This window comes from Gadus macrocephalus, chromosome 16 (genome assembly GCF_031168955.1).
Source record: "Gadus macrocephalus chromosome 16, ASM3116895v1".
In the NCBI taxonomy this organism is placed as follows: Eukaryota; Metazoa; Chordata; class Actinopteri; order Gadiformes; family Gadidae; genus Gadus; species Gadus macrocephalus.
The window spans coordinates 13,489,767-13,516,740 of NC_082397.1; the positions used below are offsets into that span (position 1 = coordinate 13,489,767).

Genomic DNA, 26,974 nt, shown 5'->3' on the forward strand with positions numbered 1-26,974 from the left:
GCAAAGAGATTTGTATAGTGAGATCGCTGCTTCTACTATCACCCCACTCTGGCCCAGCGCCGCCCCCCGTGTCACTCTGCCATGTGACACGGTCCCACGGCTATTGTTTGCTTCCCTCGTCCGAGGTGTCCGACTATACGCTTTAAACGAGGCCAGAGGCCAGGCCAATGAATACAGTTGCAAGCCATGGAATGTCATTGTTTGCTTTTATTGGACAAACAACATCAGCCACAACACCAGCCCTGCAAACAGGGAGTTGGGGTTAGTTTCGGCGGAGTCGCCCAAAATCAGACAACTTTTTTGTAGTTATCTATCTGTCTAGCAAGCCGACAGCCGGTCTAAGGGACGGCTACTTTCTAGAAAGTTTCTTCAGACACAAACGTTTGTTCAGACATCCGATACAGTGGAGTTGAGGAATTGGAGGCTTGAGTTGCAGAAGGTAAGTGAGTGTTGATGGATGAAGTGTTGTGTTGAGGACGCGCTCCTCAACCTCATACTGCTCCTGCGCTTACTGTTCAGACAAGAGGTGCTTACGGGTTTGGATCGAGATTTCAGATGACATGGTTGTGCTGTCTATGGCTCTTTCTCTATGCCCTCTATAACTCTTCTCTTAGAGATACCATAGTTGTAAACTAATAATGAGAGGTCTTTTATTTTAACAGTATTAGAAGCTTGGTTCTGAGATATGATATCCACAGAGATAGTGTTGAATCATGCTCATATTCCACATTATGGTGTGTATGTAGTGGCTTCCCCAAGGATGTGTGTTGGCTGATGTGATATTATTAGTGTGATGCTTATGTAAATGTTGTGCTGGTTAATATTGAAAATGGGGAAATATAAAGTGGACTGCAGTATTATCACGAGTCATAATTTTTTTCGGCTTGCAAATCAAGTCATTTTTGCAGTGGTGCTGACTCCTATGCTGGTTCCAGAATAGACTAACTGTTCTGCATGAATAGAGTGGGGTGCAGGGAAACAGACACGTCGGCAAAAATACTCTTCCCCTTATATAATTGGATCGGTCCGTTTGCCGTAGTTTTGACCCTATGTTTTAAAAGCCATCCTTTAACAGATAGTAACTTAAGTTAGACGTCCTTTAGTAAGACAAATTACTTTAATGATCAGCTGTGCAAAGTATCTTGAGTTCTCAGTCTCAGAGTCTGCTTTGGCTTTACTGAGTGTTTCAACCAGTCCACATTGTCCTCTTTGCATGTAGCCATTATGTTACCATAAATATAATGGAATCAATGGATCTTTTGAATCGTCTCCACAAACACTAAGGCTCATACAGTACACAGACACATGAATATGCAACTCTTGGCACCACCAACACCGATGCCTTGCTCGATTCCCAGTACACTTTCTCTCTATCCTCTTATCATGCTTAATGCTGTAACAGTTTTTTCCTCTATAGGTCGATTCTGGGCATTAGGTTCTCTTTGCTGATGTTGCGATTCACTCCATTTTCCATCTGCTGAAGTTTGTTTTGTACAGTGTTATGGATGGGTCGTGTTTTGGGTGCCAACACAAATTATCTTTGAATTATGGGTCGGTAAACATGAACTACCACCATATATCATAACTGTTATAGTGAGTTTTTTCTTTGCAGCATGATTCAGTAGTGATTTACCGGTAAAGACTAAGTAAGAGTAAAGATACACTGACAGCACAATATCTAAACGTGTGTGTGTGTGTGTGTGTGTGTGTGTGTGTGTGTGTGTGTGTGTGTGTGTGTGTGTGTGTGTGTGTGTGTGTGTGTGTGTGTGTGTGTGTGTGTGTGTGTGTGCGCGCGGGTGTGGGTGTTTTGGTTTTCTGTGTAAACCACCGTTAGGTTTTGTACCCTTCTGCTTTCCTTCACTGCCAAACCCTTGTGAGTTGCCTTGGCTGATCGATCCCCCTGTATTTTTTTAGAAAGGTACCTGTAAATAATGAATGCAAACAGCTCCTCGGCTGGCTGAAGTGGCACAAGTCCAAGTGCTCCTGGATACTCTGCGCTCTGCACTCTATACAGATCTCTCTTCCTGTAGCAGGGCAGGCAGACGTCATGCAGGCGTATACCTTTGGAAGTTTGTCTGGCTGGAGTTTACTTGCAAAATCTTGAGCAGTAGCCAGGCATCAGATGAATTTCTTGAACTCCGATGGTTGGGCTGATGTACTCATACTAGGTCACTAGTTTGAACTAGTATACTCTTTTAATCTATTTATATGAATAATACTTGAGCTTTGAACCCGATTTTACAATGGTCTTCATTGTGCTTCCTTTCACCTCAGTTCACCGTCCTTCAGCTGCTGTTGGGCTGGTTGACCTCTGCTCCTCTGTGGTGTGAGACATGCCCTTCCATCAGTGGAAGTCAGCATTAACTGATTTTACTCCTGACAATGCTTGTGCAATGTTGGGTAATGATTACCATTTACACATGAAGTCTGACTAGTGGACCATTAAGTTTGCATAATTCTAACTATTAACCCAGTTCACAATAAAAAAAATAGATTTTAGTTCACCATATGCCATTATTATGATCATTATAATACTTATTACTCACTAATACTTATTGTTATTATTATTATTATTATTATTATTATTATTATTTTGATCATTATTATTATTGTTATTATTATTATTATTATACATTTTTATGAGTGCATCCAGGTGATCACCAATGCAAACCTATCCCCTGTCTAGTTGAATCCTGAGCAGCTGTCAGCAGTTGCAGGCTGATACAGTTTTATCTTTCTATCCCACGCTGAACATTATTTTAAACGCCTCATAAGATGATGACCTTTCTTTCAAATATGGCCCCGCTGAGCGTATGTTAGCATCTCCCGCTCCTAACTAAATAATAGTACCAGTGTGACCTTTTGGCTGTATAGCAGTATAGTGCCTGCTCAGCGAAACCAAGGGAACATTAAACTAGAGAGAGAGAGAGAGAGAGAGAGAGAGAGAGAGAGAGAGAGAGAGAGAGAGAGAGAGAGAGAGAGAGAGAGAGAGAGAGAGAGAGAGAGAGAGAGAGAGAGAGAGAGAGAGAGAGAGAGAGAGAGAGAGAGAGAGAGAGAGAGAGAGAGAGAGAGAGAGAGAGAGAGAGTGATGTTAGGGCCTTGGTGGTGACGTAACCTGTCACTGTTGGGAATCTGGGTCACAAATGGTTCAGGCTGGTGTGTGTGTTTGTGAAGGGGAGATAAAGAGTACGCACAAACAAAAATTATAAAACAGGCAAAATAGAGAAGAGAAAGATCGCTAAAGGATCACCCTGTCAGGATAAGCTGTTCACAGAGAGCCAAGAGAAAGGGGCCGTCCTAGTCCCCCCACACACAAACACACACAAACACACACACGTAGCGCGGCACGGACGACCAATCAAATCACTTGCATCGCTGCTCCCACCGTGCTCACACCAAGTGAGCATCGACAACAGACCGAGAGAGAGGAAAGGAGAGGGTGGACCCACACCTGAACGGAAACCTCCGGACCCTATGTGGGAGTGCAGGATAACCACTCTTTAAGGGATTTATAAGGTGCAGGATGGATGATTGACAACAGGAAATATAATTTGCCTACTCTAATTAATTTTGTACTTATATGGGATTTCCGGTGCAAATATGGAGATTTTCTGGTTTGATTCTCAGTTTTTTTGGACGTTTTGTGAGCGTCTGGCATTAAATCAAGCAGTTGCCACCGTCCACGCTTGGAGTTGACTGGGATGCCACACAACGTCGCTGACTCATATTGGAGGTGCTTGGTTGCACAGATAGGCACGATATGTACGTATTTCTGAGACAATGATAAAGGCAATGGGGGAACATGTTGGACGGGGGACAGAGAAAGTGGGCATGTGACTGAACTGAAGAGAGGCCATGAAAGCTGCAGGAGAGGCCAGGATTATGTCTAAGGTCAGGAGCATTTCTATTACCACAGCCACGTCTGCTCTCATCCCACTCTCATTTCATTTAGGACGTCATTCCTTAAAATATCAACAATATCAACTGAGTCACTGAGCTAAAATCCAACCAAATATAACACTTGAAAATTGTAATCCATTTTGTTCCTGCACGCACACAGGAAGAGTACAATTAAAGTAGTTGTGTTTAAAGCCTTTTCAAGATGTTTCTGTTAAATTTCATAAGTATTTAATATATTAGCAAACTATTTTGTTTACGATTCAATTGTTTTCTGGACACTGGTGACAAATGGTGCTTAAACAATTTACAGAGGTGGGTCAATTCATTCATTTTTGCCAATAGGTGGTAGTGTACTTGCAACAATGGCTGTACTATAAGGATGTAATATAAACTATAACATCCTTAATATAGTTATCTTTTTCTGTCTTCAGCAGTTCAAACAAACCCCCACCATAACTTGATTCACTCATACACTCTTAAGACAGTGGCACAAATCAATATGTGCTTCAGAAATGCCACACTATGTCTCTCACACTCATACACAAACAATCACACGCACACACAAATATTAAATCTCACCCACACAAACAATCGATTGCTCACACGCACACCAACAAATACACAGAAGACCGGATTTTAAAGCTGGCTAGCATGTCTCCTAAATTTTCAGGTGTGATGATGGGTGCTCTCCAGGTCCATTAGGTGTCATTTTGTGGGATTTATTGTACCCCTCTGGGTGCTTGGTGGTGGGGGTGGGCCTCAAAGCCGGCCCTACCATTCCCTCTCCATGTGATGAATTCCATTCCGGGACATCCCTTGCAAAACTATTCCACACTCCTTTTAATTAAGGGCTGATGGTGGTGGACTAATGACTCCACAAAGTGTTATCAGCTCCAGATCCGCCTAGTTTCATTAGTCCTGCAGTGTAATGAACTGTGGGATTGATGATTTTTATTTCAACAGAGGATTTAAAAAAAATTGCGTCTTTATGTCAACCTTTTAAAATTAGCCGAATTCTATGCTAACAGCTACTTTTGCAATGCAGCTTGGAAAACACACTTTATCTTGCGGAGCAGTTGTCATTTGTTGATTCACTATTACACTGAGTACCAATCATTTGTCTTAAGAGGCGTTTCATAATTTCACATTTTCCTTTTGAAAATAATCACATTATGGAGAATTCATAATTCACATTTAGCTAAAGTTAAAATATCAGCATCATTAAAACATTAATATATTTTTATTGTATTGTAATATCATGAAAAATATATGTAATTCTAACTGTAAATTCAAACATATTAGTTTCTAAAGGTAGCACATTTAATCACGTTTAGTTCAAGATTCAACGAAAATTGTGTGTGTATGAAAGCACTTGTTACACATGAAGTGCTTAAAATTAGTTTATTCTGCCTCGTTCTCTTGACAGACACGCAAACCAGACTAATTAGGACCCCCAAAATAGCCGTGTGTGTGTCACTGTGATGACCCCATGCAGACCCCCATTCAGCTCTTCACACAGCTCGCACAGAGTACAGAAAACCAATGGTATAGATGCCACAAACCCCACCGCCACATTAACCATAATTACTCATCACCTAAAAACCTAATCCATGTGTTGTTCAAGGTGGCTGTGGGGGTCTTATTACATAAATGAATCAAATAATGCGAGCTATTATGAGATTTTCTTCCAGCGAGAAAAACTGAGTCATTGTTACATGACTTACGTTTCATGACAGCTGTTGCTGAACCCCCGTACTGAAGGTGATTCATTAATAACCAGACTCTGAACCGTTTGTCTATCACTGGCACTCACACTCTGGCTCAAAGTGTTAGTGAATAGGGCCGTGGTGTCGTGCTGGGCGGACATCTGCCTCCCTTCAGACTGTCAGAAGAAAGATACAATGGACACGAGCCATGTGAAGGCTTAGTGACTCAATTTAGACCGGAGACTGTAGCTTTCCAACAATAATGGCTCAAACTTCCGTCCGATAACTTGGTGTCTAAACTGCTAAACTGTATGCTAGATGCACAGTATTAAATGCACAGTATTTCCCTCCCATGCCAAAATGCTTTAGAGAGGAAAAGAACATTCCCAAGCTTGACCAGGTAATGCACCGATTTTTCCCTTATCGTTACAAATCATTATGAACTAAAGTGATTCTCAGTCAATGTGAAGTGATGATCGGTGAAGGTCTGTGGGTAGGCAAGATAAAGAACTTGAGAAAGTCTGGTCCAATTGATCGCATAATGTCTCGAAATGTAGATTGCAAAGAACATTATGTAGGTTGAGTGATAGCTTAATAATAATAAGAACCATAAAAACAATAATTATCTGCATTTGGAGATGTTGGTGCCCATTAAGGTCAAATATAACCCCCAACACACCAAGCCCAGTCTGCTGACCAGGTGCTTTCTGCTGGGCAGCGCTACATGAAATTGCTTCGACAACCAATTGTATTTCCGTGCACTCCCGCAGGGTCGTGCTGGCAATATGTTGAGGGAACAGACCACCATCAAATGAAACCCTTATGACACAACTGTTCCGTGATCAGCCCGCTGCGGCACAGGGTTGAATTCTGCTGAAGTGTTTAGTATTAACACCTTGCTTCATTTGCCAGGCTTCCTTGTCTCTTACATTACCCTCCTTTGGGGGTGGGGTTTTAAAGACTTTCTGAATGAAGCGGTGAAAAGATCTCATCGACATCTAGGCCCTAGTGAGATATATTTCCATTATTGGTCAAGAGTCAGCTGACCTCAGTCCCTAACGACCAACAGGACTGAGTACAGTTCATGCAAGCGTATGGTTGATTGGCTTAGTTGTCTTTGTTAATATGCCACACATATTCCCTTGTCTCCCCACACACAATGAAACCTAAAACCCTTTATGATCTTGATCAATATTGTGTGGCAGTCTATACAAGACAGTTCAGTGTGTTGCCCACTCGGTGGCGAGGCAATGACTCAGCATACACCGCAGAATACGCCGTCATGCTCTGAACAAAACATGAATTGATTTGGATGAATGGTAAAATCAAAGTGGCTTGCAGCGTGGGTGCTCCATGTTGACTCACTGGTTTCCAAATGCACTAGGAGTAAAAGGGCAGCTCCCTTGTTGACTCCATCCGCAGCCCTGAATCCACATCCACATTCAAGGCAGAGCTCAAAAGCTACCATTCAGAGGGGCTCTCAGCCCTTATCTTATCGTTATTTACTGTGTCCTTGGGGACCGAAAGACGCTTTTAATTTGAATGTATTGTTATTATTGTCTCTCTGTCTAAGCCCACATATTTATAACCTTGCAGAACACAATTTCTTTATACCTGCCCAAACAACGACCAGGATTGCAATCGGACAAGTGTACGCTCCAAAAACTAAAATCAATTATTTTCAATTGGTACCTACTTTTTGGTAAGGTAACGGTTATTGAAAGGGTGAGATGAGAGTTACTGATAGTATCGTTCCACCCAACTCACGTTGCTGTTCTGCTAAATGAGTTGTATTTTATTCAATCCATTTTCTTTTCTTACGATTGCACAAATGTGTGTTTAGAGATACTCTGTACGGTTCAACACATAATCAAGACCTGATCAATATTTTACAAGCATTAAGATCATTTAAAATCATTTTCAATCCAGGTCCTCAATAACCAGAAAGACATTTCCAGAAAGATTTTCTGAAGAAAAGTATAATCTGAAAACCTCTTACTTTTCTCTACCTTCACTGATAGGCCAAGCAAAGAAGGTGGAAGAAACTGTGGAAACCACAAAGGTAGGGTGTCCATGAATGGCAGAAACATTACACACACTATCACTGACCTCCTTAGGAGGCAGATTGTATTAATGTATGAAGTACTAAATGTCACTCATCTGTAATGATATAAAAGTTCTTCATTATTATTATTTCTTAAACTTTGGTTTATTTGTATCTATTTATTTATTTGTATTCATTTTCTTTGTCTGTTGTGGGGTGGCTTAACTTTAATAGTAAGTTCAGCCAGTTAAATAAAAATATGATACATAAAACAATATCAAAGTAATTGCTTTAGGGATTTTCTCATCTCACATTTATAGTTATAATCATTTCTCAATGAAAGAACCCTTTTTTGTCTCGTTCATACTAAATCATTTCAGTGAATTGGTTCATTATTGTTTGCACATACCTTAATTCACCAAAAGGGGGAGCTGTACAAAATAGGCCATGACATCAGGGCCTCTATCATCTCCAGCCCCTTTCCCCTACTTCGTACTAAATAGGATGAAGGAGGGGGAGGGGGGCTTAGGTTGTCTTCATAGAACAAACAACATAACTATTAGAATTCCCCACATGATATTGCCATCAAATTGCTTGTTAAGTAGTGTCAGTATCAGACTCTAAACTAAGTTGCTTACCTGAACTGACACAGACAAGGCGGAACTATAGTTTCCTCTAACATATTAGTGATTTGAATGTTTTGTTATCAAAGTTAACTGCAAGAATGTATGCTTTTGTGTGGGAAATGTTGTCTGTTGTGGTATCTCTGCAGAATTGAGACACACACTTGTCATGAATGAATCCAATGTAAACAGCATTCTGTTGGCTGAGTGGTCACTAGGAGTGACGTGGGCCGTCTTTAAGGCTTTCAGTGCCTTTTCAAAAGTGTTAAATTGCTATCCAACGATGTTTTTGTTCGTGGTAACGTTCCCATATGTCCACATATAGGCCTGCGTCTTTATCTTACTTCATTTGTCTTTGTGAGTTTAGTGTGTGTGCGATATTTATACGTGAGTACCCTCATGCGTCACAATTGTTGGGCATTGTCTGCCATTGTCTTCACGTTTTTGTACTTTTTCTGCCAGCCCTAAGACTGAACCGCTCCAGACTTTGATTATGACAGGGCCGTCTCTATGACTACGGTACGGGTCTATCGATGCAGACGAGTTAGTCAATATCAACATTTAAAATTATTTTCGGCCTTTCAAAGCTTTATTCCTCCGTCAGTCAGGCGTCAGAGCCGGCTCAGGGACTAATTAAATCCCTGGCTCTGGTGCTTTATTCTCCTTGTTGTTGTTAAATTGGGTTGAAGGAAAGAGTTCTTGCACAAACACAGAATGCACGCCCTCCACTCCAAAGCTAAGACACTTATTATCGTATTTCGTGTTGGTTTGTGTGTTGCCGACGGCGTCTACACCACTTGAAATTCAAGCAGTGGATTAACGTTTTCCAAATCTAGAAAGCATCTGTACAATTTCTGTTTTGCATTACGCCCCTGTCCTTATAATGAAGGGATAAAAACTAAAGGTCACGATGAGCAGAGCACATTAACAGAGATGGGGACATCCATCACCTACATCCATCTGCATTCTAGTCTCAATAAGCCCACATGCTATTCACATTCATGCTTTTAATGTAATTGCGTAGTTCCTCGATGGTTATGTAAGCTGAACATTGAGCCACAGATACTGAGATTACGTGATAACCCCTGATGGGTATTGCAAATATAGATTCTGCCAAAGTCCAAATCAAAATATATTTAAAAATTTATAATTTTAAATGTAATTTAACAGTATTTGACTTATCCGGTTGTTTACAGGAATGCTTCAGCACTATGCTCTTTTGGAAGATGGTATTATGTATACATACTAGGGGTGTAACGGTACACGTATTTGAACCGAACCGTCACGGTACAGGCACTTCGGTGCGGTTACAGAGGTGTACCGCGGTCCGTAAATGTGGCGTACATAGCGTTAATATGGCGAATGTAAAGGCTTGTTTTGCGGTGCGGAACTTAAAACTTGAAGTCGGAGTTCCCCCCGGACCGTTTAGCCTTATTAGGCTCGGCTCGCACGTGCGCGAACTCCGCGTAGTAGCAGTAGCAGAGGGCGATCGCGACTGTGTGTGGATTGATGTCTACTAGCGAACTGAGAGCGAACTGCATGGCGAGCGACAACAGAAAACCGGAGCTTGAAGATGCCCCCCTGTCATTTAAATCCCAAGTGTGGGAGAACTTTGGATTCCAGGTTAATTATCACAATGGGGAAAGACGAGTGGACAAGTCGAAAGCTGTGTGCAGACATTGTTCAACAGCGATCGTCTATGCAAATGGAAACACATCGAACTTGCACACATTTTCGCCCCCGGTACAATTTTAACGTGACGGCACCATCCAGGTGTTACTGTCACCGCTGCAAAATGAAAAAAAGTTGTTCAAATCGTTCAAACCCAGCTCCCTACAGTATTTAATCAACCCCTACACCTGTCTGGGAATTCAGAACGGGCAAATGCCATCACCAGGTCTATTGGTGTTTTCATTGCCTCTGACCTACGAGAGGCAATGAAAACACCAATAGATTATAAAATACATAAGCTGTAATTTAAGTTAAGGCTGCAGTTGCACTTTTATTTAATGATTGATTATATTTATGAGAACTTCAGAGCTTTAGAGAGCTGCAGGAATATGTTACAAACTCTTTGTTTACATACCAGCTTAAAGAGCCTAGACTGAGCATTAAAACTGGATTTTTCATTAATTTTATGTTAGGGTTATTGGAGAATTGCATCATTTTATTTGTATGTTTCATACTGACAGCTAAAACTGTTGTGTTTAATTCGTTACTAATTAAACTTATGTTCGTTCTGTCAAGCAATCCGTTTTTTCACCATAACTATGAACCGAACCGTCCTGTACCGTACCGTGACTTCAAAACCGAGGTACGTACCGAACCGTGACTGTTGTGTACCGTTACACCCCTAATACATACAAACTGTTAAATGCTGACCGTGAGAGATGGCAGGTGAAACTGATCTCTGTCGGATGATTTCCTAGAACAGTGCAGTTATCAAGGAGATTTGAGGTCACAGACTCCATGACTCATTGTTATAGAGTAGGCAGGAGGATGTCTATTATTTTACACCAAAACTTCGGTGCTGACATTTGACTTTGTACACCCTGCATCCCGTGTGCTGTGAGTATGACGCAGTGAACAAATCTGTATTTCATTTGGTTAAAACAATTTGAAGGCCAGGGTTCGATAAGAAGATGTTTAATGTAATTATGCTTGGACCAACGTTTTTTTCTAAATATTGAGTAACATTATTGATTTATTTTATCAATTTATTGCTTGCATTCAGTTAGAGGTGAAAAATAGGAAACTGCAAACTGCAATCAGTTACCTTGTATGTCTGAGATTGTTTCCAGTTGTGACTTGACAACAAATGAATTGTCCGAAAATGTATTAACATTATTTCTTAAAAGCTTATATTGTTATGTGATGAATTGGCATCATTTACATTGAATGTGCACTCCCACTTTTCCATATTGTCCACTTATTCCCGGAAGTAATTTTGTGCCAAGTTGGGATTAATTTACTTGCTCACTTTGGCAATGAAAACATATTGGTTTAGTCAGCAGTCACATGAGCTCCCCCAGCCCCCAACTCTTCTTCCTGTTTAAACAGCAGAGATCCATCAGTAGGATTCATCAGACTTAAATCTAAATGAAATCACACCATTAACGAGTTTGATGGTAGAGGAAACCATCCTCCACAACCCAAACCAGTCATTGCAGCCGTCCCTAAATGGGGTTTTACAAGGATTCATGCAGATTATGTCATCACATTATTCTTAGGAATACATCTGGGAGGGGGGTTTGGATCAGGGTGCATTAAAATAAAAACAGCTGAAACACACATCAGTGTTTTTTCAGCTATTATGCTGACTTGACAACTGTCTAGTAATCTTCCGGATAGGATATCAGATTCTTGGAATGGTTTAGTAAATTATGTTATATATTTTTATGCCGTGATTATTAAATAATCACGGCATAAAAATATATAACTTATTTTACTTCAAAAGTGGTAGCTAGATCCAGATTAAAGGATGGTGTTTTTGACCCACATATATCGTACTATAATACAGACGTGAAGTGGTGCTATTGTCAATAGGGGGAGTTGATGAGAAACATATGTTTGCGAGTCCGGTCGTAAAGAACCACTTCCCCAAGGAGCTGTCCCTTCAGCACCATGCTGTTGGCCGCGCTGGAGGCCCAGAATGTTCAACACACAGCCATACATCATATGTGATATGTAGGGCCGCACACAGAAATGGAGACTGCAATACTGAGCATAGCGGTCGAAATAAGCACATATATGAATGAAGAATCAAGAATCAAATGCCAAATATGAAAGTGTGATCTCTTTGTCCCTGTACAAAGCCTAACTCAGCTGAATCTATCACTTAATAAATGCTAATACAATGCATCTACCAAGTATTACTTGGAAGGTGTATGGAAAGAAGTCATCCTTTAGGAAAATTCATGAAAGAAAACACAAATATGATTCAGCGTCAGGGGTGGCATTAGAGCTAAAGTCAAGGAGTAAGAATTAATTACAAATGCTATCAATGCAGTGTTCAGTGACAGCCGCACTGTCCGCAATATAGGCAAAAACTGGTTTGATTAAAAAAGAATGATAATAAAAAGATGACTTGGCGATGACAAGAGATCCATGTGTCCATGTAGTTTGTGGTGTTGCTATCTTTGCTGCAAATTAGAAATATGAAACATGCCATGTTTAATAGTCTTAAGTTGTTCTGAAGAGAACACTATAAGGCAGGACAGTTTGGGCAGATGCACAGAGCTCAGTGTCCCGAAGGACTGGTAGTTTGCGTTTCCTTTCGGTTTCACTAGAGCGGCGGTGATGAGGCTTGGCTGAGGCCTTCCCATGCATGGGAACTTAACTCGTTACAGCAGCCCATGGAATATAAAAGATGCAATAATAAAATAAAGTGTATAGAGTATCCAATAATACATACATACATAGAATAATACAAAATAAAATAAAAAAATCACACATTAATTACAATGTCATGCCATAAGGGCTTAAATGTACACGCCTAGGAGTAACACAATAAATGAGGCTAAGAGGTCCTTCACTACAGAATAAATACTTAATCACACATGTACAGTGGAAAGTGCACATTATTAAATTCAAGTATTGCAGTATTTAGGGTAAGTGATTTTTGACAGCACAATATTTCATAACAGATGGGTTATCGAGTCTTATGGCAGATGGAATAAAAGACCTTCGGAAATGTTCCTTCTTACATGCTGGGTGTAGCAGTCTCTTACTAAAGGAACCTTTTTGTGCTGCCACTGTCTCATGGAGAGGATGAGAGGAATTGGACATGATGGATGCCAATTTGTCCAACATCCTCCAGCCCTTCCAACCAGCTTATTTAGTCCCTTCCTGTCCCTCTCAGAGAACCCACAACCCCAACAGGCTACTGCATAAAAAACAGATGCAGCAACAGTGTCATAAAAAGTCCTTAACAGTGGCCTGCACACCCCAAAAGACCTCAATCTTCTCAGCTAATTGAGACGACTTTGGCCCTTCTTGTACAGGGCATCTGTGTTATGTGACCAGTCCAGTTTATTGTTGAGGTGAACACCCAGGTATTTATAGACTGATACCACCTCAATGTCGCCTCCCTCAATGTTCACTGGTGCAATTGGTGTTGCCTTACGGCTGAAGTCAATCACCATTAACTTTGTCTTACTGGTGTTCATCTGAAGATGTTTTTATCTACACCATTCAACAAAGCTGGCGATGACCCCCCTGTACTGCAGCTCATTCCCCTTTGTAACACAGCCAACATGGCTGTGTCATCAGATAACTTCTGGAGATGACGACAACTGTGCGTAATGTATCTGAAATCTGAAGTGCACAGGGTTAACAGAAAGGGGGAGAGATACAATATCGATACAAGTTGTAGTCAAGAGCTGTTGAGATAAATATTACAAAGGGCGCATCGTTTGAAAGTGTGCATCCATAGATCAAGCCACACAAACAGCCGTGTACACACACCAAAGACAAACCCACACGCTTATCTACAGCCACGTATCATTGAAATATCCCTCAAGCAGCAAAGTATCGCCAAGGTCTTGAATAAGGAAGACTTGAAGGAACTATTAGTATTGTTGTATAATGGATTTAATGTAACACAATAAAAATGTGGTGACGTCCTAAAAGAAAATACACATTTTGTTTTTTGATTACACATAATCAAAACCATGAATAAAGAATGCACCAAAGATAAAATTGTGAATAGAAGGGTTTTGGTGCTCTTATAACGCTCTTATGTACGAGCGATTTAAGCACACATCTTCATACGAGTTGTTTTTTGCTTGAGGCTCCTTGTCTCATCCCATGGGTGGAATGAGTTTCAATTTTATGTTCTATGTTAGCACCGTAGCGTTACAAGTAGTGCAAGTAAATGAACATGGCTAAAATATTAATAAAACCAAACAGATGGTTTAAATAACACATTTATGAAAACGTTAGGTAACGCTTGCATAATGAATATTTCCCCTTCTGCCCCTGTGGACAACAGGGTTGATTTAATACATTTTACGTACTCCACCTGTGCTGGGACTGTGTGAAAGAGACATGTACGGTCTGTCTCTTGGTGTTTCCTGGCTTCTCACACGGTCTTACACTGCAGTTTTGACAGCATCTGCAGTGGCCTAAGGGGGGAGAGAGAGAGAGAGAGAGAGAGAGAGAGAGAGAGAGAGAGAGAGAGAGAGAGAGAGAGAGAGAGAGAGAGAGAGAGAGAGAGAGAGAGAGAGAGAGAGAGAGAGAGAGAGAGAGGCTGGAGCGGGCTAACAATACAGATGGAGAGTGTCTCGGGTTGTCCTCTGAACCACAGCGTACACACCGTAGGATATCTGCTGATCCCCATATCCAGTTCTCTTCATTGCAGTAATATCCCCTACCCTGGTCTGGTTCAATGCTGCTGCTGCGGCTTTAACTTTTTGGGCCTCATGTTAAGACGAGATGCCCATCATCGTAAACTCCTCCTTCTCCTTACAGTTGTATACAAAGCTCTGTCTGTCTGTCTGTCTGTCTGTCTGTCTGTCTGTCTGTCTGTCTGTCTGTCTGTCTGTCTGTCTGTCTGTCTGTCTGTCTGTCTGTCTGTCTGTCTGTCCCACTTTCTCTCTCTCTCTGCCTCACTCTCAGATCCTCGGTCTTAATTTATATTGTTCTACCTCCTCCTCACTTCCAGGCTTCTGTCAGTCACACCTGACTCTTTTCTGCATCATAGAAGGCAGCGTGGGGGGCTGGGTCACTCAGTCAGGCTCATAAAACAAAGGATGACTCTTAACTTTGCGTGATTGAAAATAGCAAACTTTAATTTGCAGTTTTTCTCAGTCGCTTTGGTGCATTTCTGAGATCAGAATTGAAATGTGCAAAACAGTAAGTGCATTTCTCAAACCAATTCGTACAAATAATAGCAAAACACCATGGATTTCACACAAAAACAAGTCTCTTGCTCAAAATCTTTAGTTTGTTTCTCAATAGTAAATATCTGTGTCAATGAACATGTCAGTGCAATCGAAATGACAAGTCCTTGTGTCATTGTGTACGGATAAGACAGTCAAATATATTAGTCATGTTGTCAATATAACAGTGTACTCTGGAGGGATGTTCTGATGTAAACCATGGCTAAAGTTTTGAAGACAATTATTGTAGAGACTGGACAAGATTCACATTTACGCTTTGACTGCTTGTATTGTAATTTGTTGACAGACCATGTCATTGCTAGAAATGTGAACATAGGAAAAGCTCCTTAGTGTAAACTGAACATGCATTGCTGTAGGAATTACAGTGAAGTCATCCTACACCTCCTGACTTTCCTGTCTGCTGGGCCACAAATTCTCAGACAATGTAACATTGTGTGGTGCTCCAGCTATATATATACTTGCCAGTTCATGGTTCAGGAGATGCACCTCTGAGCTATTCCAGTAAACTGGTTGATCGTTGGTAACACTTCACACATTTCCCTTCTTTAGAGAAAGTCAAGATTCCCCTGGTAGCAATTTACCAATTCAGGACAGATTTAGAAAAAAAGTCTAATGGAAATGTATATAAATATGCTTGACATATTATGACAACTTGTTCAACCATTTTGCATGTAAAGACTTATGCAATGAACTAATGCCTAAATGTTGTGGGGGTGAGACTATTCAATAGAGACCCATTACAATACATTTTGATCAACATGACATAAGCAATTGATAATGTAGGAAAGAGCAGAGAAGTGTACATAATAATTTGCATGAATGTACCAAAGCATTTGCAACTTGTTCAAAGAAATGAGAAACTGCTTTTTTGATGTGCACAAACGACACAATGATGTGAAGATTGAACAGGTAGTTTTTAAGAATGTCAATTCTGATCTGAGAAATGTACCAAAGCAACTGAGAAAAAAATGTAATTTAATTAAACAATGGATACAATTAATTCAACAAATGAGTTGTGAATGGCACATTTGATGGTTGTTTGATGGTTGCTAGAACCATTTCCCTAGGGGGGAATGCTTCTCCATAGTGATTAACAAGTGGATTTTCATGCCTGAGAGAGGTGGGGGTTATAAAGGCATGTGGCAAATGTCAAGGGGGATGACCCCCGCACACCAAACCTTATTGTGTCGTCTCCCCCCCCCCACCCGCCTTCCCCTATGTGAAAGTCACTCCTACGCCCTCGTTCATATTGAACCTGTTGGGCTTCAACATGGTGGTCTGTGTGCCTCTTGGGTCTATAGATTATAGAGGGTATCGCTACCCTGTTCGATATAAGTCCCTTTAATTCCAACAACAACATACATATTATAGTAAATAAGTACATTGAGTGTCGATTACCTCTCAAGCCTCCTTACCCCTTGTGTTTACTAACATAAAAGGGCTGGTTTTAATGTGCTATAATCCTGTTGATTCCTTAATGGCTGACGAAGCTGGATTTATTCTTATGTATTCTGTTTATGGAGTGTTGTTGTGTGAATTAGCCTAGGCATTAGCCTGCCCGCTAACGAGGTGTAGTTTGCATGCAGTGCCTTAAGGGGATTAGACTAGAAGAATGTTCTGCACTTTGACCCGGCGAGCGTGGTCAAGTGGACCATTGTGGGTCCGCGGAAGCCCATTACAGTGGACGGCAGAGGGCTTTGTGACCCATCTGGCCCGGAGTCGCTGGGGGATTTCCCTAAGCGTTAAGCCCATGTTGTTCGCTTTTCAATGGGAAGCATGGGAGACGGCCCCTTGATTCGAGAAAAAAGGACAGAAAAAACGATGTTCACGATGGTGATAGAAGTAGAACACATCTATATCAAACATGACTCCCGGGACAAATAAGAAAACACTCACACACACACACACAACCTCAAACAGTAGCCCTTTTGCACGCTGAGTGCATGAAGAGATTAGCAGGGCTGGCTGCTGACACTGATTAGGGCTTGAGTTCAACAAAAAAGACTGAAGGGCCAGTAACAGGTCCCCGTCCCCCCCACCCCTCTTCCCAGTCCTCCCCACCCACCGCTGTGGGTGTGTTTGTTGAGAGAGCTGATCAAAGCAATACCAACCACCTGCAGCAGCCTCTTAAAGGAGTACGTCCTTTCTCCAGCCTGTAGCTGCCCCCTACTGACACACCCCTGGTTCACATTGAGCCAGGGAGAGCGCTGTATAGGAAACGAGAGAGAGCCATGTGGGGACAGAGAGAGAGAGAGAGAGAGAGCGAGAGAGAGAGAGAGAGAGAGAGCGAGAGAGAGAGAGAGACTGGGAAGGGGAGGAGGTGCCCTGCTGCCCTGCTCGCGCATGCTCATCACCAGCCCCGGCAAGTGCAGCTTTCATCCGCAGCAGTGGGGGCCAGGAGTGGGCGGGAGAGAGAGAGAGAGAGAGAGAGTGTGCCAGGGTGTGTGTGTGTGTCTGTGTGTATGTGTGTGAGCGAAACAGAGCACAGTAGCTGTCAGAGGGAAAGCGTGAGAGCTTTGTGTCGGGCCTTAGACAAAACCAACAGAAATGGGGACACATAGTTAGGAGAGGAGGAGGAGGAGGAGAATTGAGGGAATCCTTCTGGCATTTGTTAGCAATTATACGCCCAGTCCCGTCGGTGTGTCGGCGCCGATGCGGTGAGTACTGCAGGGCTGGGCACCTTTCTCCTCTCACCACAGACACAACTACAAGTACAGCTACAAGTACAGCTACAGCTAGCCGCCGCCGCCGCCGCCGCCGCCGCCGCTGCTCCAGCGGATACCGGGGGGAGAAAGGAGAAAGGAGAGGAGGAGTTTTGTTTTTCTCTCTCTGGCACGAGAACTCAGCACTGCGGCACCTACGGCGGGAAACCGAGGAGGAGAACGCGGCTCAGGAGGGAGGAGAGGAGAGGAGAGGAGAGGAGAGGAGAGGAGAGGAGAGGAGAGGAGAGGAGAGGAGAGGAGGCGCCGTCTTTTCTTTTGTTGTCGAGTTGGTGTTCTTTTTTTCCTGGCGGGGTGGGGACGGGGGGAGTAGCTGTGGCGGTGTCTCCTGGCGTCGCCGGTGTCCCCCCGCTGTCCCGGTCTTTGTATGGGAGGCTGTGGTGGGGCAGCATGTGGCGGTGCAAGCGGGCAGCCCGGTGCCCCCGACTCACTGTGGCCTGCGGACACCCCTCATCGTCTCAATGAAAGGCTTCAAGCTCGCCTGGTAAGGCTCGACGCACACGCGCGCTGCACATGGTCGTCACCACTCGACAGCACGGCAGCGCGTGTACTGCGTACGCCGTCCGGCGAAACAACCTGTTTATCTGTTCCGCTGAGTAGATCAGACCGTAAGGGGGTAAAGGGGTTCTCAGAAGTGTCATGCATGCCTGCCTTGTCTCCTTTGCTGTTGTCCTGCCCCTGTGGTTCTGCGTCTCCTTCGTTAAGAATGACCGGAGGCCTGGCCCGATGGGAAAGGACACGTTTGTTCATGGTTCTTCTCTGGTGCTGCGGCTCCTTTAAAGGACAGACGCATCCATCTATGTGTTGCGGTAACTTTCTGTGGACATCGTTGTTGACTCACTCTGTAATTCTAAAACTGCAACTCTGTACCATTATGTAAATGGCCGCAAAGCCAAGGGGGGTGGATGCTATACCAACCATGTATTAGGGGCTAAATTACAACAACAGTTAAGCACCCGACCGGGACATTCATGCCCGGAACGTCGCCAAGCCTGAAGCTAGATGTGTGTGTGTGTGTGTGTGTGTGTGTGTGTGTGTGTGTGTGTGTGTGTGTGTGTGTGTGTGTGTGTGTGTGTGTGTGTGTCTGTGTCTGTGTGTGTGTGTGTGTGTGTGTGTGTGACTGTGGCGACCCTATTCTGTTCCCCTTTGGCTGTGTGTGTGTGTGTGTGTGTGTGTGTGTGTGTGTGTGTGTGTGTGTGTGTGTGTGTGTGCAGAGCAGCTGAGGAGAGGGCTGTCACGTGTCTCGCTGCAAGAGAGCAGGCACATGTCGTCGTCCCCCCCCCGACCCACCCACCCTCTCTCCTTCTCCCTCCCTCGCTCCCTCTATATCTATCTCACTCTCCTCTTTCCCTCCATCCCATCCCTCTCTTTAGCTCCTGTGCCTCACACTTAAACAAACAAACGGTCATCTGACTGGCAGTGATGTCATGCCTTGCTCCCCTGAACTGGGGCAACGTTGTCGTCTCCCACTCAGCATACGTCCGTTGCCCTCATACCTCTTCCCTTGCTGTGACTCCCCTGCTCTATCTTTCCACCTCCCATCCCTCTCTCTCTCGCCATGCTCCTTGTCTCCCTGGATATGTTGAGAGTACCGCAAGGGGGGGGAGAATGAACATTTTGAAGGCGAGCTGTTTTGACAACGTGCGTCCTGCATCTGTATTCCCTAATATTTCCCTCAATATTTCCCTCTTTATTTCTCTCTCTCTCTCTCTCTCTCTCTCTCTCTCTCTCTCTCTCTCTCTCTCTCTCTCTCTCTCTCTCTCTCTCTCTCTCTCTCTTTTGTTTTTTCTGTCTTTTCCCTGGTCTTCTTGTGTATCATATCCTTCTGGTGGTTGTTCTTATCCCCGGCTATACGTCTGCGGAGGTTATGGTTTTCGCCCCCAGTGACAACCCGGCATCCAACCCCCCCGCTCCCACCCAGCTGACGTCCAGCCGCATTACTACAGATAGCATCCTTTTACAGCTAGCCTCTGAGCCGAGGCAGACAGGTCATTGAGCTCCGTCTGTCTGGCGTTCTGTGCTTCCCGTCTTTTGGGCCCTCTTGAAGTAAGGTCAACGGGTACTCTGGCTAACGAACCGGGGCTCCCGTTATGATTGAAGTGTGAGTCTAATCAAAGCTCGCTGTTGAGGCTTGTGATGAGCAAGTCAGCGCAGCCAAGCGTCCTGGACTGGGGCCTTCACACATGTCCCGTGTACAGAACGACACGCCGTTTGTTACATTATTTCTTTACATAATATACACATGACCGTACGTTAAGAAAGTAAACCAAGGGGGCACCCCTAGAACGCGTACCATATAGGCTCGGTCCTGAACGCAGCAACCCGGGTTTGAATCCTGCCCGTGGTCATTTGCTGCATGTCCTCCCCTCCATCTCCCTCACCTTCCTCTTTATCTCACTCTGTAATGTAGCATAAAATGGGCAAGTGTGCCAGATGTGAGCGGGTGCAGCCCACTCTTATGTCACTCTGTCTGGGTTTGTGTGCGCTGGTTCGCTGCGGTCCCTGGGGGGAGATTCCGCAGCGTAGGAAGAGCGGTGAGACCCACGCGTCGGCCCATTGATCGTCGGCCCATCTGATCAACGCCTCGGTCGGTGCCGCGCTCCTTTTGTCTCGGACTCCCAGGCAGGCTCTCATGTGCAGAACACAGACGGTGTCAGCGCGAGAGGAAGCGGCCCGCTAACGAGCGCCATGACGGATGGTGACGTGGAGGCAGGCGCGAGAAAAAGCGCCCTTCATTCAGATGATGCTGCTTAGCACCTTAGGGTGCTTTAGATGTTCAGCTCTATTTTAACGTCTGGCTGTTGCTAACCGGCAAAAAACGGATCTGGATGAAGATAGATATTTCCAAAGTTTTGAACAAGGTTTTTTTTCCCTCTTGTATTCTTTATACATTCCGAGTGTTGTTTTCCTAGTGGCTGTGTGTGTGTGTGTGTGTGTGTGTGTGTGTGTGTGTGTGTGTGTGTGTGTGTGTGTGTGTGTGTGTGTGTGTGTGTGTGTGTGTGTGTGTGTGTGTGTGTGTGTGTGTGTGTGTGTTTAAGTATGTGGGGTTTGGTGGGTGACAACAAAACTAGCATTCTTGTCAGCTGTCTTAATGGGCGGGGAGTGCTGAGAGTTTTTCATGATTTGGCAATTGCCCCTAATTGTTGGTATTTGACTCAAACATGACATTTAGAGGAAAGCACAGCTGGCCAGCACCTAACACACAAATGCATGCACCTAACACACAAACGAATGCACACACACACAAAAAAATGAGTGCAAGTCTGCGGATGATAGATGATTGGACCAAACATAGCCCATACATTCTATCTATTAAGCTCTGTGCTAGTTCCATCTTCCTTTTGGTTTCGCATATCTTGTCACCTCTGCCCGGATTTAGGCATTTGCATATAATATAATGATGGCATTTACATATAATAAGCACTCTTTCTTATTTTATGCTGTGTGTGACCCTCCCACAGACACAAACACGTACACAGTACAGAATAAGAAGAGGGCTGCAGCCCTTTCACACAACTCAGAGAAGGAACTTACACAACACAATGGCAAGCGTGAACTCACAAAGACAAACATTCAAACAATCACACACGGGGTGATCGATACATGCCTTCATTCTGCATGCGCTAATAACCATCATATGGAATGCATTGATATGTCACACGCCACTTGTAAATTCAGCACTTTTTGACATGCATTCAGTGCACACACACACACACTCACACACCATCTACAAATTTGAAGGATACAGCTGTCAATGAGATGGAGGGGCTTTGATGATCCTCTCCCTCTCTCTCGCTCTCTCTCCCTTTCTCTCTCTCTCTCTCTCCGTCTGGCACCTACAGAACTGCTCGTTTCTGTGGCACTTGACTTCATGCCATTCACGATTTGCTATCTAATATTTGGCTTCCTGATATAAATGGATTGTGATTTCATTTGCTTCTTTGTCATAATGGTCAAAGGAGATGGCGGTGATTCCATGGTGTTCGTTTGCCAACATATTTTGTTGTGTTGTTTTTGTCAGTATTGTTTCTCTGCCATGCAGTACTTTCAGAATTGTATTGGATGGTCCTATTTAATTGAAGTATACAGTGTGTTATACTCTCAGCCTTAGCTGTTCTTAAATTCATATTTGTACTAAGCATCCTCGGGAGACTACTGAATTGACTTCACAAAATTGATCATGTAGTGTTTTTCACTCCACAATCTTTGGCTCATTCAGAAAATGACTCCTTCCTTTATTGTGTTAAATCATCTTGTCTAATCTTGTTAAGTATACATTTGGTAGGCCATGTAGGCTCTATGTCAGTGAATTGTGATATCCAATACCATATGTACAACAACTATTGTCCCTTATTTAAGGATTAGAATAATATTTTAAGGAATTATGAGCAAAGTAATATTAACAGCAAGAGTGCTTTGCTCACTTCTTAAATCTTGAAAATCCTACCATGTATTTTCTGGACCAAAGTTCAGCAAGGACCAAAGGACTAATACACTATACTATACCTACTATACCTATATCTACACTACATTGTCCTCAGTTCACCCTGTGTCCTTTTCTTTGGCTTGAAGAGAGTGCCCATGTTCACACACAGACACACAATCTGTCCCCTGTTGTGTCACCCTGTGTGTTTCCGTCGGGCGGTCCACAGCTCGGCGGATGGCTGCCCTCCTGTCCCTGGCCCAGCGACACAGCCTGCACTACTCAGCCTTTATCCTGCCTGCCAGCACCTCCCCTCCGCTGCCGACACCCGGTCGCTGTAAATAATTGCTGTTCCTTGTTGTCAGAGCGCTTTTTCTACTTCCGTTCCGTAGGTCTGAATGTTGAGCAAAGCATTTTTCCAGTCCCCCGAAAAAAAGTCATTTGCAGATTATTTGCAGATTTATACGCAAGTGTTGAGACAGATTCCGAAATTATGTAGCCATGTTTAAACTTGTGTTGAGAATTCTTGCAGTGTTTTTCTATCAATAAACAGACCCTTTTGATTCACTCATTAGTTGCTTATCCCTTGATTGAATCCAGAGTGTGGTCTCCAAGTGCTTTTAGCATCTGTGCTTGGAACTCACTCTCACAGAGTAAAAATGATGGTGAATCTGTATGGAGCCTGGGGCACGCGATGATGACCTAATTGGGGTTGAACTTTGCTGTGTGTGTGGTCTTTTTTTTTCTTTACACACCTTTTCTTTACCCACATTTCACGTAAAAAGTGGGGGACCTCATTGATGGGCGAGCGTGTCTCTATAACAGTGCAATCATCTACTCACACCCGGCTTGCTCCTGACTGTCTCACACTGGTGTCCCACTTCAAGTAGTGGTGCACATGAATGGCTTGACAAGCTGCCATGGCAACAACATGGGCCGAGGCACAGCGGAGCTGACAGACATTTCCGATGCAATGACTCCAGCGGGGTGCTGTATCGGCGGGTTCCCATGACAACATCATCAACAGCTCTCGCGCTGTGCATATAGAACATAGAGCACAATCTTGTAAAGGCTTTAACCTTCAGTACGATTGCTTAAAATAAAACCGTCACTCTCTGCGATAGTCATATCTTGCCCACCACAGATAGCGGAGGCACACACACCTCTGAACCATGAGTTGCTTTAACGTATACACAACATTTCCCTGAAGTCTATGATTAGAACCCGTTGACGTCCAACACACCGTCCCTGTATGACTCTCTAACTCCTCCACGGTCCACTCCGGTGCTGGATGCGGGTGACGTTTACCATCTGCGTGTCCATCGGTGGGGCGGCTCTGAGAACAGGGGTCACCCCGTAACTAGGTCACCAGCCTGTGTGAGGCCTGGCCAGCTTCACCCGAGAACAGAGTGCTCCGGTCGGGGCAGAGGGGCTCTCTTTGTTCCCCAGTAGGGCTCCGCTCGGCGCTCCCACACAGGCAGCCAGCAGGGGCACAGGGCTCCGGTGGTCGGGGGGGGGGGGGGGGTGTCCCTGCACCGCCAGGGCCCTCGCCCCCCCCAGGCTTCTGACATTTACTCTCAGTGTGGTTGTTTTATCACTCCACAAAGGCCACACAGGCGTCTGTGCTTTTGTTCGCAGTCTGCATATCTGAGAACTTTCTGTTTCGTGGTGATTGGTGTTGACGATGACATCACCTCAGCACACGCTAAACCACCGCCGTCGTACCCGGGTTTACAGATTCTCGTTTTTAGCTTTGTGTGTTCGCTTTTGTATATTTTTTAAACATATGGTTCTTTTGAATCTTGCAGGATAAGTGAATGAATGCGAGCAGACATGAGCACAGCAGTGGAATGATAGTGGACGTTCCAGGCCGCTGGCGATAGCGTTTTAGGGTGTCGGTGACATTTACCGTTGAGTTCTTGAACCTGCTTGGACATTAGAAGTGAAATGCCCGCCCTCACAAAGTCGCTCAACCAATCAGAATCGTCTATATTACATAAAATATATACACGTAAAAACTATATCCCATGCGCAAATTAGCCAAAACCTGGATTTAATCAGTAGCTTCGATATGTAATGACTGAACAACAACATAACACTTTAGTGTGGAGGCCACTTCTAAAGTGGTATTCAAATTACTGCAGCATAAAAGCCAGGAGCTGTGTTGCTGACTTTCTAATTCACTTAAGGGGAAACTATCTTCATCTTTAGCCAATACTGTTTTTAGCTCTTTAAACATTTTGAGACATGCAGCTAGAACTGCTCTGGCTACCTCACACACAAAATAACTATCTGTGGAAGCAATTGACGTAAGCACTTTCCACTGCGGCAGGACTGACTAACGACCAAAGTTGCCACCGGTGATATATGAAGACATTCTGTTCTTTTTATGGTTCTTTTCACGAACACTTTAAAATAAATAATACATTTGCATAGTGAAGCAAGATATATGCATCATGGAGAATATATTCTGCCCATTTTTTGGGCTTATTATTTTATATGCATCATACTTGATACGCAGGGTTTAGCGCAGAAAATGTGTTAGTGGTGAAGAAGTTCATGTTTTGGTGGGATGGTGGTGGGATTTTCCGTCAAATTGGGTGGGGGGGGGCTCCACTTTTTTTACAGGTGGACCATTAATGCTGCTTTTCATGCAGGCTGTCAGACTGTTGCCCTGCAGCCCGATATATACACAGAGAGGGAATGAAGTTTAGATCATTTGAATGTGTACAAAAATATATTTTGATTATGTTATATATGGTTATTTGTGTGCAGCTTATTTGGTTGCACAGGTTTATTCAAAAAGGTTTTTCTACAAATCAACATGTTTGGCAAAATAAATATTTCTCGTTTTGTATTCCAAGGATTTTATGAAATTGCATGTCCTTATTGAGGACACGCACCGAATTCCAAGGATTTTATGAAATTGAATGTCCTTTTTGAGTACACACCGTCTGAATTTACGTTATAGGGCTTGTAAATTGCATTTCAACGGCCGCTGTCATTTTGGGAGCCTAGGAGCATTGGACTGTTTTTATGGTTATTGTTATTATCGTGAAATGAGTTGGCATTATGGGGACCCATTGTGTTTGAAACTGCGAGAGCGTTTCTCATGGGAGATGCCGCAAACCAAAGTTTTCATTAGCCTTGGTTAGGGTTTCTATACGTTGTATTTGGATTTAAAAGTACCACAGCTCTCTTGAGTCCTCTCAATATGGAATATGGAGTATTGCCAACAAAAACTCCCATGATGCATTCTGATGTACAAGCTGTATTGATCTTAAGATGAAAGTATTAATCAACCGGACTGCAAGACTATTGTGTGAATGTTTTCACCTGCAAGGCTGCACTCAACGCCATGCAGAGACGGTGTGATTTTAGGAGGGTAAGCTTAGAATGTAAAGTGACCTGAAAGCCAGTGATGTCAGCTCCGCCATTCATGAAAAGCATGAATAATTAAGCAGCAAGCAGGCTCGGCAGAAGCAGAATGCAAAGTGGAAGCTGTCTCCCCTCTCTCTTCTCTGCACTATCTCTCTCCCTCTTGTCTGCCTCTCTGTTGCTTTTTCACATTCTGTGTTTTGATCGATTTCACAACAATTCCCCTTCTTCCTCATCACCACCATCATCATCATCTTCATCAGCCTGCCCAACATGAAATTCCGCCCTGTACAACACAACAGGGGAAGGGAGGGGGGGGTGGGTTTGATCGCGCGAGATCCGTCTCCGTGCCTTGTGGATACGGGGGTGTGCAGCGATGGTGGTGGACGTGAGAGTGGAGCAGGCTGGGAGAGCGACGGAGGAGGGGAGTGGGGAGGGAGAGGGACGCCGCTGCTGCTGCTGCTGCCGCTGCTGCTGCTGCCGCTGCTGCTGCTGCTGCCGCTGCTGCTGCTGCTGCCGCTGCTGCCGCTGCTGCTGCTGCTGCCGCTGCCGCTGCTGCTGCTGCACGAGACATGGCAGTCGTTCAGCCGCCGCTCAGCTAACCCGAGAAGACGGAGAGGATACAATAGAGCGAAGGATACCACGAGGACAGCCTGATCATTGTTGTGGATAGACTCCCGCGCCCACCGCCCCTGCCGCAGCGTTTGTTTGGGAGACACACGTCTCGCTCTCTCTCTCTCTCGTTCTCTCTCTCTCTTTCGCTCTCTCTCTCCCTTTCTCACTCTCCCTTTCTCTCTCTCTCTCTCTCTCGTTCTCTCTCGTTCTCTCTCTCTCTCTCTCTCTCTCTCTCTCTCTCTCTCTCTCTCACGTGCAGACCCCATCTTTGTGCAGTTATTTCCGCCGTCTTCTTCTTTTTTTTCTTTTCCCTCTTTATCCTCCTGGAATGCTCCGGAACTCCTCCGTACCTACTGCCCTGCATCCCTCATTCCGGTGTCTTTCCCCCTTCCTCCTCCTCCTCCTCCTGCTTCTCCTCCTCTTCCCCGTGGCGCTCTGCCTATTCCCCAGCCTTGGGTGCTTGCGTGGTGAATGAAGGCGTATGAGCAAAGGCTGGTCGTTGTGGAGCTGCTGTCGACATGGCGACTTGCAGGTCAGTCTTTTTTGAGGGGGGGGGGGGGGTTGTCTCTGTGAAATCGCCTCACACACAGACACAATTGTTTGTGTTGGAGTTTGTGTTTGATGGGGTGGAGTTTGGGGGGGGGGGGGGAGGTGTGTGTGTAA

At 44.1% G+C, this 26,974-nt stretch overlaps 1 protein-coding gene across 10 annotated transcripts in view; it reads left to right on the forward strand.

The window, feature by feature from the left end:
- The window catches only part of gramd1bb (GRAM domain containing 1Bb), a 92,155-nt gene that overhangs the window by 31,364 nt on the left and 33,817 nt on the right, over positions 1 to 26,974 (forward strand). The window contains exons 1-2 of one of the 10 annotated variants that reach the window (XM_060076276.1): positions 3,575 to 3,891; positions 7,628 to 7,668. The exons of 7 other annotated variants lie outside the window; for them this stretch is intronic. In XM_060076276.1, the coding sequence (XP_059932259.1) occupies positions 3,856 to 3,891; positions 7,628 to 7,668 (77 nt within the window). In that variant the 5' untranslated portion in view covers positions 3,575 to 3,855. Of the gene's footprint in view, positions 1 to 3,574; positions 3,892 to 7,627; positions 7,669 to 17,569; positions 18,380 to 26,263; positions 26,844 to 26,974 lie in introns of those variants that run through there. 2 more of the 10 variants (XM_060076277.1, XM_060076278.1) reach the window with 2 other exon arrangements.